At 36.5% G+C, this 12357-nt stretch overlaps 1 protein-coding gene across 1 annotated transcript in view; it reads left to right on the forward strand.

Moving 5' to 3' along the window:
- FSIP1 (fibrous sheath interacting protein 1) overlaps positions 1 to 12357 on the forward strand; it is a 192892-nt gene that overhangs the window by 6152 nt on the left and 174383 nt on the right. Inside the window, exons 3-5 of the mRNA XM_019442606.2 lie at positions 6219 to 6402; positions 10574 to 10728; positions 12081 to 12174. Of these exons, the coding sequence (XP_019298151.2) occupies positions 6219 to 6402; positions 10574 to 10728; positions 12081 to 12174 (433 nt within the window). The remainder of the gene's footprint in view (positions 1 to 6218; positions 6403 to 10573; positions 10729 to 12080; positions 12175 to 12357) is intronic.

The following is a 12357-nucleotide window of genomic DNA, read 5'->3' on the forward strand; positions in this document are numbered from 1 at the left end:
TAAGAAATCTTTGTATTCCAGGAGTGCCTGGGTGGCTCAGTCGGTTAAGCGTCCGACTTTGGCTCAGGTCACGATCTCACGGTTTGTGAGTTTGAGCCCTGCGTTGGGCTCTGTGCTGACAGCTCAGAACCCGGAGCCTGCTTTGGATTCTGTGTCTCCCTCGCTCTCAGCCCCTCCCCCACTTGTGCTCTGTCTCTCAAAAATAAATGTAAAAAAAAATTAAAAAGAAGAAATCTTTGTATTCCAATATCTACTGTGCCAACACTGACTCTTAATATGAAGATGTTTCAGTAATTTTATTTTTTAATTTTAATTTTTTTTACACAACAAAAATGTATTTTTTCATGGTTCTAGAAGTCCAAGATCCAGGTGCCAAGAGGTTAGGTTTCTCCTGGGGCCTCTCTCCTTGACTTGCAGATGGTCAGCTTCTCTCTTATCCTCACAGGGCCTTTTTCTCCATGCTCCCATACTCCTGGTGTTTTTTTTTCTACTTATAAGGACACCAGTCTTATTGGATTCGGGTCCTATCCTTTTTTTTTTTTTTTTTCTTTTCAAATTTTTATTTAAATTCTAGTTAATTAGGGGTGCCTGGGTGGCTCAGTCTGACAGCTCAGAACCTGGAGCCTGCTTCGGATTCTAGGTCTCCTTCTCTCTCTGCCCCTCCCCCACTCATGCTCTGTCTCTGTCTCTCTCAAAAATAAACATTAAAAAAATTTAAAAAATTCTAGTTAACGTACTGTGCAATATTGGTTTCAGGAGTAGAATTCAATGATTCATCACTTACGTATAACATCCAAGCATTCATCATAAGTGCCCTCCTTAATACCCATCACCCATCTAGCCCAACCCCCACCTACCTCCCTCCATGAACCCTCAGTTTGTTCTCTATCTTTAAGAGTCTCTTCTGGTTTGTTTCCCTCTCTTCCCCCACCTCCATATCTTCATCTGCTTTGTTTCTTAAATTCCACATATGAGTGAAATTATATGGTATTTGTCTTTGAGTGACTTATTTCACTTAGCAAAATACACTCTGGCTCCACTCATGTCGTTGTAAATGGCAAGATTTGCCATTCTTGTTGATGGCTGTGTAATATTCCATTGTATATATGTACCACATCTTCTTTATCCCTTCATCAGTTGATGGACATTCGGGTTCTCTCCATAGTTTGACTATTGTTGATAGTGCTGCTAATAACATTGGGGTGCATGTACCACTTTGAATCTGTATTTTTGTATCCTTTGGGTAAATATTTAGTAGTACAATTGCTGGATCATAGGGTAATTCTATCTTTAACTTTTTAAGGAACCTTCCCACTGTTCGTCAGAGCGGCTGAACTAGTTTGCATTCCTACCAACAGTGCAAGAGGGTTCCTCTTTCTCCACCTCCTCGCCAACACCTGTTATTTCATGTGTCGTTAAGTTTAGCTATTCTGACAGGTGTGAGGTGGTATCTCATTGTGGTTTTGATTTGTGTTTCTCTGATGATGAGTGATGTTGAGCATCTTTTCATGTATCTATTAGCCATCTGGATGTCTTCTTTGGAAAAGTATCTATTCATGTCTTCTGCCCATTTCTTAACTAGATTATTGGTTTTTAGGTATTGAGTTTGATAAGTTCTCTATAGATTTTGGATACTAACCAAAAAGTTTCAGTGATTTAAAAAGTATAGTTCGGGTTAAAGACCATGTAATGTATATTTAGTCGGTACCTTACCTGGCCATGATTTCCTTTCCTTTTCTTTAGTGGTCTATTTTTCTTTTCTTAAAATATCTAAACTTGATGTTTTTTTTTTAAGAATCAGTTTTTTCATCTGCAATGTGGTACTAGTTTTAAGGTTGTGGTAAACAAAAATTTGAAACCTTATGGTAAAAAAAATCTTTGCAGGCTCATGAATCCCCACTCATTCATTCTTTTGATTTATGGACCAGACTCTACCTTACGAAACTCTTAAAGCATTTGTTATGATTTAGTGCAGGAACTAGAGACCACTCTAGGCATTTCCAGCAGACAGGGATTATATAATAGAAATTCAGTTTCTCAAAATCAGTGGAAGGCCAGCATCAGTGGAGGGCCAGCGGGAAAGGGAATCATGGGAGGAAACTTCTCTTGGATTGTTAGTTCCTAGGTCACACCTCCATGGCTGAAATCCAGAGATCAGAAAGCTTCTGCCTCTGACGCTGCCACAAGTCCCTCAGAACCACAAAACTGGTGACTGGACATACAGAGATGACAGCCTTTGAGATTTCTTGCCACCTTCCTATCAGGAGCTTGGGAAGATGGCTTCTCCCTCACGTCTGCAGTCTAAATCTTGTGCAGATATGTCAAACTGGATGATTCTAACGTGCATCCAGAACCACAGGTGGCTTGTTAAAATACCATTTCTAGCTGAGCTCTCTGTTTTGTTTCATCTAATCCTGCATCATTATTGTGGGTTAACGCTTGTTAGTTGTGTAATATTTCTTGATATCTGGTAGGATGGGTCTCTCCATCTTATTCTTTTCTAGAACTGTCTTAGCTATTCTTGTCCTTTTTGTTCTTTTTGTATTTTAGATTGTTTTTTCAGGCCTTGCAAAAATTACTCTTGGACTTTTGACTGAAATTACTTTGAATTTATAGATGAATTTGGAGACAGTTTGTGACTTTGCGATATTAAATCTTAACTATTAACATTGTATCTCATTGACTTTTGTTTCTAATTTAAAATTTTTATACACTGTAAAATTTATTCTTTTTCAGTGTATAGTTCTGAGTTTGGCAAATGTGTAGAGTGATACCATCACAATCAAGATATAGGACAGTTCCATCACCCCTCAAAAATTCCTTCATGCTACCTACCTCTTTGCCTCTACTCAATCTCCCTTACTCTTAATCTTGGAAACCCCAGATCTGTTCTTTATACCTATTGTTTTTCCTTTTCCAGAAAATCATATGAATGGAATTAAAAAGTATGCAGCTTTTGAGTCTGGCTTTTGTTTATTGGCACAATGCATTTGAGACTCCTCTATTGTTACATATATCAATTGTTCACTCCTTTTTTATTGACGATTAGTGTTCCATTGTGTGGATATACCACAGTTGGTTTACACATTCACATGTTGAGCAACATTTGGGTTGTTTTCAGGTTCTGGTGATTATGAATAAAGCTGCTATTAATATTTGTATACTGAATTTTTTTTATTTAAAAACTTTTTAAATGTTTATTTATTTTTGAGAGAGAGAGAGAGAGAGAGAGAGAGAGACAATGGGGGAGGGGCAGCGAGGGAGGGAGACACAGAATTCGAAGCAGGCTCCAGGCTCTGAGTTGTCAGCACAGAGCCCCACACTGGCCTCAAACTCAGGAACCATGAGATCATGACCTGTGCTGAAGTCGGACGTCTAACCAACTGAACCATCCAGGTGTATCTGAATTTTTTTTTTTTTTCCTATGGGAGAGTAGGTTTTTATTTCTCTTGGGTAAATGCCTGGGTGTTGGATTTCTGGGTTGTATGGTAGGTATATGTTTCACTATAAGAAATTGCAAAATTGTTTTCTATTCCCATGAGAAATATAGGAGCATTCCAGCTGCTCTGGATCTTCACAGAAGTTGATATTGTTAGTTTTTTAAAAAAGCTATTCTAATAGGCATATGGTAGTATCTCATTGTGGTTTTAACTCCCATCTTCCTGGTGACTAATAATGATAAATGAGCTTTCAGGTGCTTATTTGTAACCCACGTATCTTTTTTGGAAAAGGTATTGTATTTTTTATTTTTTTGCCTTTTAGACTTGTCTTTCTTATTGTTAACTTTTGAGAGTTCTTTACATATTTGAGATAGAGTCTTTTCTTAGATACGTGATTTGCAAATATTTTTTCCTCGTCTGTAGCTTGACTTTTCGTTCTTTTAACCATGTGTTTTGAAAAGCAAACATTTTAAATGTTGTTAAGTGCACTTTGTCAACATTGTTTTGAGACTTGTTTTTTGTTTTTGTTTGTTTTTGTTTTTGTTTTTTGGTTGTATCCAAGAACTCTTTGTCTAACCCACGGTTCCAGAGATTTTTTTCCTATGTTTTCTTCTGAAAGTGTTATAGTTTTATGCTTTACATTTAGGTGATTTTGGCCTCTCTTGTTGTCAGTGAGAAGGCTTTTGGAAATCCGATATTCATTACACTGTGGGCTGTCTCATTTAGATACTTTTCTCTGGTTGCTTTAATTTTTTTTTTTCTCTTTGTGTTCAGTATCTACTATTACTCACCGGTGTATGGATTTGTTTATTTTATACTTCTGGAGACTAGTCCTTCTTCACTCTGAGGATTTGTGTGTTCTGTTTATTTTGAAAAATATTCAACCATTGTTTTTTTCAAAAGTTTCTAGTATTGCCCACTGTTTTTTCTATTTCATCATCCTGAAAGTCACATTAAGTGTCTGTTTGAAACTTTCCCTTCTATCTTTATGTCTCTCATCTTTTTTTTTTTTAAATATTTTCTATTCATTTATTTTGCTGTGCTTCATCCTGGGGGAATTTCTAACATATATTTAAAATTTTTTGAATCCTTTCTTAACGCTGTGTCACATCTGCTCTTTGATCCACTGAATTTTTAAATTTAATGATATCTTTTTAATTTCCGGAAGCTCTTTTTAGTTTATTTTCAAATAAACTAAAGATGGTTGGTGCTAATGAAGTGGGGGAATTTGGGTAAAATTGTAAAATGGGCCAAGATTGCCATTTGTTCTCCAGTTTTGTCTTTTTACTTCATTGCTTCCTGCTCATTCTAAGAGAATCATGTGGGATGATATATGTGAGAGTCTTTTTGTGTCCTGAAGTGTGCCATCCAAGTATATTGCTAATATCTAGTTATGTGTTATATATTCTATATTTCCCTATATAAGAACCATTCTCAGGGAAAAGTCAGCCAAGTTCATTTATGCCAAGATATAAATAAGCATCAGGGCTCATGTGATCTCTTCTAACAATTTCAAGATTTTCACAGAACTATATAGCCTTAAGGATTTACTGGTTATTATGGAATTTAAGGCTTTAACCTGGCCTTTCACAGAGTATGTTTTTGAACAGGGAACCCTCTTTAACACCTCCCAGATCACATAGAGGAGGCATTGTTTTGCTTATTTATAAATTGGGCCTCAGCTAGTTTCATTCTATGCTGGATCTAGTAATGCTTATACCATAGTGTCATTGAGGAGTGAATGAGGCCGTGTGTATAAAGTACTTAGCACAGGCCCTGGCCAGTAGGAATTCCTCAGTAAATGTTGCCTCTGATCATTATACCACTGACTCAGCTCAGTTCCGCTGGGACTTATGTCCTAGTCTAGGTAAACAGAGATGCTCGCGTGCAGTCTTGTATCCCTGGCAGTTTAATTCTCCACACGATCCACCTTCTGCCCTGAAGATTCAGAAGGGGACACAGATTCCAGTGGCCGAGAGTTGACCACCTTCCAAGGGCCGAGCCCTGATGGCCTGGAGCAGAGGTTTCCTCCATTGGGAGGGGAAATGCATTCCTTCCAGAAGGGCTGAATCTCTCTGAGGTTTTGCCTCTCTCTTGGACTATGTTCACTTCTAATGTAACTCTCACTGCTGCTCATGGCTGTCAGGGCACTACGATCCCTGCTTTTTCCTGATGCAGCCGTGAATGTCTTTTCTTGCTCTCTCTCAGGAAAACACAGCTGTGCCAAACTGGTGTTTTCAAAATGAGCATTGCTGAAATGGAAAGAGAAACCAAAATGACAGAAAAATTGTGAATAGCATAAAAATAATTACCAAAGCACATGGTTCTGACTTGAAGAATATCATTAGAAACACATCTCGATTCAGACTCTTTGCTTTCCAACTCTTCAATAGCCACATGTGGCTGGTGGTCATTGTAGGGGAGCGCAGCTCTAGACCTTTGACTTTCCATCTGAGTGTAAGCTCCAGAAGCAGGGACCATCATGCCTCATGTCCAGAGCTGGCCGAGAGGGGTTCTGGGACGGATTCCTGACCCTCCTCCATTATCGCTGGAATTTGCCGGAGAATGGGGCATGTCTTTTTGGTGCAAATGTTATTATATTTGCGTAATTAACTTACAGTTAATTAAAAGTTCTATTTCTAGAATAGCTTAACACTAGCGTATGTATGTGTGTATGTCCTCACATGTATTTACGTTAGTGTCAAAATAGTCTACAAATGTTAAGGTTTTAAAACCTTACCTATTTATGAAAATTATTTCTTTGGAAATAATGTTTAGGTTGATACTGCAATCAAGTTGAACTCTGGTATAAAGGGCCACTCTGAGAGGAGTAATGCAGAGGAAAATGGAAACAATAGTGATGATAAAGGAGAAAATGATTCTGAGAAAACAAAATTGGCTGAAGAAGGGTCAGATGAAGATCTGAACTTGGTTCAACATCAGATAATCCCTGGATGTGCAGGTAGGATACTCACCAGGTGATAGGCTAATGATAATTACAGACATTATAGTTAAAATATTAGAGTTACATCTGTTTTTTATCAGCTAAAGAAATACTAGTGAAAAAAAGAGGTATACCTTTGTGAGCACCAGCTTTTGTTTAGAATAGTACTGAGTCTTTAAAAACACGTAGAAAAATAATAAAATTTTCATTTAATGAAATTGTTACTGTGGGTCATTTCACGTTAAGTAGGAAGTATTTCTGCCACTTATGACAGGATTTATTGATATTTTTGATGTCTCAATGATACAATAAAATGTATCCCGTAATTTCTAAATGCCTTTTTCAGGATAATCCCATTTGATCTTAGTAACTTTTGGATTTTAAAAGACTCCTTTTTTCCCACCCTGGTTATTAAATTAATACTGGTCAGAGTGGAGAGCATGTCTCCAAATGTGGTGTGCAGAGCCCTGGGGGATTGCTGAGCCCCTTCTAGGAATTTTGCAAAGTAAAAACTTCTTTCGTCATAATATTGATATATCAGTAATATAATTCATCGTAATACTGAAATAATGATACCTGCCTTTCGGCCCACTACACGGACATTTGCGGTGATGGCACAAAAGCGACGGTGAGTAAAATTGCTCCTGTGTTAGCACGAATCCAGGCAGTGTATCACATTGTACTAGTCGGTCATTGTGTTCTTCGTGACCAGCCCCTGGGAGGGAAAAGAAATAGCCTGTGTCACTCAAGAACATCTTTGGTGGAGCAGTAGAAATCGTTAATCTCTGAAACCTGGACTTGAAATACACATCTGTTTAATTGCCTGTGAGGTAAAATGGGAGGTATGTATATAGCAACTCTGCTCTACACCAAAATGGGAAGTTTGTGTTGAGGAACAGTACTCGTATGATAGTTTAAGTCGAGAACCGAACTGGCCGCTTTTTAACGGAGCATCATTCTTATGTGAAAGAATGACTGACGGACCAACTAGTATCATTCAGACTTGGGTATTTGGAAGTCATTTTTTTTTTTTTGAAGATGAAGTGAGCGTGTCATTTCAAGGAAGATAATTGACAGTATCTTTCGTCAGTGATAAAATTTGGACTTTCAAGTGAAAATTAGAATTTTGGAAAACTTGTGTATGCCACTGTGAGATTGACAGCTTTCCAAGACTTAGACTTCTCCGATAAAATTTGATGGCAGTATGAACAAATGTGGTTTTTTAAAAATACTGTATCCTGAAACGTGTTAACATTTTGAAGGTCTGCGTAAGTCAGTGAACCACTATTTTCCAAATGACCAATGAAGGGTAAAAGATCGATTCAGCACAAATGATAGATGCATGGATTTTAATGGAATAAATACAAAAAGCTCACTGATAGAGTTACGTATTTCACATTACAACCACTCTTTAAGAAACTACCCCTTGTCGAGTTTTTATGTAGTATCAAAGAAGAATATCCACAATTATCTGAGAAGATTATTAAATTTCTCCTCCCCTTTCCAAATACATATTTGTATGAGGCCTGATTTTCTTCATACATTCTAACTGAAACAAGAGATTGCAATAGATTATACAAGCAGATATAAGAATCCAACTGTTTTCTGTTCAGCTAGATATTAAAAATTTAAAACAATGCCCTTCTTAATTTTTTTGGAATCTATACTTATTTGTCATAAAAAATGTTATATTTATGTTAGCATGTAATTACTAATAACATGTTTATTATTTTTAAATGAATAAATAAATATATATTTTTCAGTTTTGATTTCCGATATGGTAATTATCAATAGATATAACATAAAAGCTACTTTGGGTTCTCAATAATGTTTAAGGTTGTAAAGGGAAGCTGAGGTCATAAACTTTGAGAAATGGTGACTTAAGAGTATATTTAGGATGAGTTTTGCTCTCAAAATTGGGCCTGGTGACTCAGGATTATAGTTATCAGGAAATGAGGCATTATAGTTGCAATTAGCTATTGGCCCAGTTTACACTGAACTTATTTATACTGTTTTGGAACTGCATGAGTTACTTCCAGATGTCTGCTGTATAGACCACCTCTGTATATGGAGTGCAAGGTTGGCATTTGGGAATTATAACTAAAGGCTGTTGCATTTGAAATATGTAAGCAACAAGATCTCTAGAGCCTCCTTATCAATAAGATCAGTATTCTTTTTGGATAAGCTAGTTCCCTTCTGAAAATATCCCCTTTTCCTTGAAGAGGAAGTGATGTACGTTATAGGGAAACACACTGGACTCTTTGGATTTTAAAAAGTTGCAAAATTTGGTCTTTCTTAGCATAATATGCCACTTGTTAACTGGAGTGGCTGAGACTTCAGTATTTGAGCATTTATGCTCATTGCCAGATTAACATCTTTCATCAGACTTCACAGAGGACATATTACCTGGTGGTGAAGAGTTTTGACTCTCAAATCAGACAGATCTGGGTGGAAACTGGCCCTCCCATTTACTACTTATATCATCTTGGACGTGTATGTAACTCAGTTACAAATTATTCTCAGTTTACTAATTTGTAAAATGGGACAATAACTATACTACCTGACAGGATTATGATGAGGATTAAATGACACAATGCCTGTAAATAAAGCCCGTAACATTGAGCATATCAGATAATTCTATAAATGTTAGCTGCTATTAACATTATCATTAATCATAAGTCAAAACTTGAGTGAAGAAAGTTCTAAAGAGCCCTTAGCTTTAAATAAGTTACTACCAATTATCCATTTTTAGGTACTTCAAAAAAAAAAAAAATAGAACAAATGGGAGGGGCATAGATAAAAGCTGTCTAGTTACATAGAGTACTTTTCTGAATTTGTTTTTCTGTGTTGGAATCATTTCATTTCTTGACATGTTACATTTTACTGCATCAATTTCACAAATAGCTACATGCCTTCTCTTTTAGTCTGAAGCAGTTTTAGGATAGGGTCTTTGTCTTATTCCTTATTCCTTACTTATGAATAGAGAAGGTATACCAGAATGAAGGAGAAATATTTTGGGATTGAAAATGAGATAAGACCCACCTATGAGTTCAATACCATAATTTATTAGCTGTTTGAAAGAAGAGAGTTATTTCCAAGTGTTGGCGGGGATGTGGAGAAAAAGGAACCCTTGTGTACTGTTGGTGGGAAAATAAATTGGTACAGCTACTGTAGAAAACAGTATGGAGGATTTTTTTAGAAAATTAAAAATAGAAATACCATATGATCCGGGAATTCTAGTACTGGGTATTTACCCAAAGAAAATGAAAATGTTAATTTGAAAAGATATACACACCCCTATATTTATTGTAGTGTTATTTACAATAGCCAAGATATGGAAGCAACTCAAGTGTCCATCAATAGATAAATGGATAAAGAAGATGTTGTATACATTCTCTCTCTCTCTCTCTCTCTCTCTCTCTCTCTCTCTCTCTCTCACACACACACACACACACACACACACACACACACACAGAGGAACATAAGGCAGCCATAAAATGATGAGATCTTATCATTTGTGACAATATGGATGGACCTGGAGGGTATTATGCTAATTGAAACAAGTCAGACTGAGAAAGACAAATACCATATGATTTCACTTATATGTGCAATCCCCAAAACCAAAAATGAATAAACAAACAAAAAAGCAGAATGAGACCTGTAAATACAGAGAACAAAGTGATGGTTGTCAGAAACAGGGGGTTAGGGAATGGGCAAAATGGGTGAAGGGGAGTGGGAGATACAGGCTTCCAATTATGAAATTATTAAATCATGGGGATAAAGGGCACAGCATATGGAGTATAGTCAATGACACTGTAACAGCATTGTATGGTGACAGACGGTAGTTATACTTGTGGTGAGCATAGCCTGTTACAGAGTTGTTGAATCACTGTGTTATACACCTGAAACTGTAGCATTGTGTGTCAACTATACTCAAAAAAATTTTCAAAAAGGAAAAAAAAGAAAAGACAGTTATTTCAGCTGTAAAACCGGGTTGTTAGATAATTATATTTCATAGGTTGTTCGATAATCATATGAAAAAATATGTGTGAAAGCACCTTGTAAAATATGTCATTTATTCTCACCAGCCGTAAACATTTGTTGAATGAAAGAACAAACAGTAAAAACAAAACGAAACTTTCTGGTTGTACTAAACTTCAAGCTCATTCCTACTTTCAACACAATATAGATGAACCTGAATTAAAAGAATTAGATTCTCAACTTCAAGATGCTATTCAGAAGATGAAGAGGCTTGATAAAATATTGGTGAAGAAACAATACAGAGAAAAAGAAATTAAGAAGCAAGGTCTAGACCTGAGAATAAAGCTGTGGGAAGAACTTAAGGTAAGAGTTGTCTCACCATTGCTGATGTGGAAGAAATAATTTCCTCTAAGATGAGTAAGAAAAGCATGGACTGTGGTAGTATTAATGTGGTCTGCCTTTATTGATTTATTTTGTAGAAGTAGGATGGTGGTGTGTATATGTATGTGTGTATGTGGGGGGGAGGTGAGGGAGATCGTTTTCTGGAACTAGACAAGGTAACTTTGCAGAATTCCAGATTTCAGGCACCACACTGCCATGTTTGTTTTCCATGGGCAGCACAGCAGACCTCTCTTACCAGTGTCAGGCTGGGGTTCCTCTGTTTCTGGAGCAGAAAGTGATGTGGTCCCTACTTTCATCAAGTCTGTTTGCTGCTTCTTCAGCAAGCTTACAGTTTGGAGATAAACACATAAATATACACAAATTTAATCCCTTGGTTGCCATTATTTTTTAAGTAAACCTTTGTGACCAAGAAGTGGGGTGTTCACTGTTTCACATGCTGGTCAAGATCTCTTAGAAGCTGTAAAGTGCTTGTGGTCTGTGACCATGCTCTATTTGCTTCTGTCTCAGTACATCTCTAGTGCTCGATTAACTTTCCTTGGCCTTCTTGGACCTTTATTCTCTGTAGTATTGAGGGGTGGAAGTTGACCATATATTTGCTCTGACTTGACGTTTAGCCATTGGTTCATATTTGAACTTCGTCCCGTAAAGGAGAGCACTTTTAGGTAAGGAGCACTGTAATAACAGATGAGTTGTTTGTGATAAATTCTTCCTTCCTCAGTCGACTGACTTCAAGGACATTTCCTAGATGATGCTCTGCATTAATAATGAAGTGACGAAGAATACATTTTTACAAGATGCCCAGGAAGACCATGGAGTAGAAAGCACCATACACAATGCAGTGATTTAAACTAGAGAAACGATTTGTATAAATTTGTCATAAAAAGTTAGCCTATCACTTATTCCTGTTGAATCTCAAAGCAAAGTTTTACTTGTTTGGAAACAGGAATAATAATTGGACCCATAATAAAATATAGTATCAATCCTGAAATGTCTGAAACTATAATTTAATGATGGACCTTTAGGCTACTCATTAGTTATGGAAATATTAAACAGAAGCTGAAGAAGATTTAAGTGAGATAATGATTATATAATGATAGACATATATTACAACTCTGTTTGGGACTATTCATTGCTAGAATTTGTGCGAACAGAGATATTAATAGATTTCCTATTTAAAGAGATAAAAATGACCTGTCCCTTTTTGTTCAGGTCAATTGTGGAATTACAAATGACACAATTTGTAATCCATGTTGAAACTGTGCAAAATATCGAAAAGTGTAGTTGCCTTCTTTTCCTTGTTTCTCTTTTATTAGTCTGCAAAAACTAGTGAAGCTTTGCAAAGTAATGAGGAGATGGAAAATACAAAAAAGTTTCTAGCTTTGACTGCTGCATCAGAAGAAACTGTCGGTGAGTAAAATTTACCTTTTTTTTTTTTTTAAATCTCAGAGTCATAGAATATTTGAATTAAAGTAAAAATCCCAGTTAAGTTATTCTTTCTTTTTCTTTGTGAGTTTAACTCTTCTCTATGGGAAATGATCACATAAGGTAGGATTATATGGAACTTTCCTGAGCATCGGTAAGTTTCAGAGG

This window comes from Panthera pardus, unplaced genomic scaffold (assembly GCF_024362965.1).
Source record: "Panthera pardus isolate Hobbes unplaced genomic scaffold, ASM2436296v1 HiC_scaffold_24, whole genome shotgun sequence".
In the NCBI taxonomy this organism is placed as follows: Eukaryota; Metazoa; Chordata; class Mammalia; order Carnivora; family Felidae; genus Panthera; species Panthera pardus.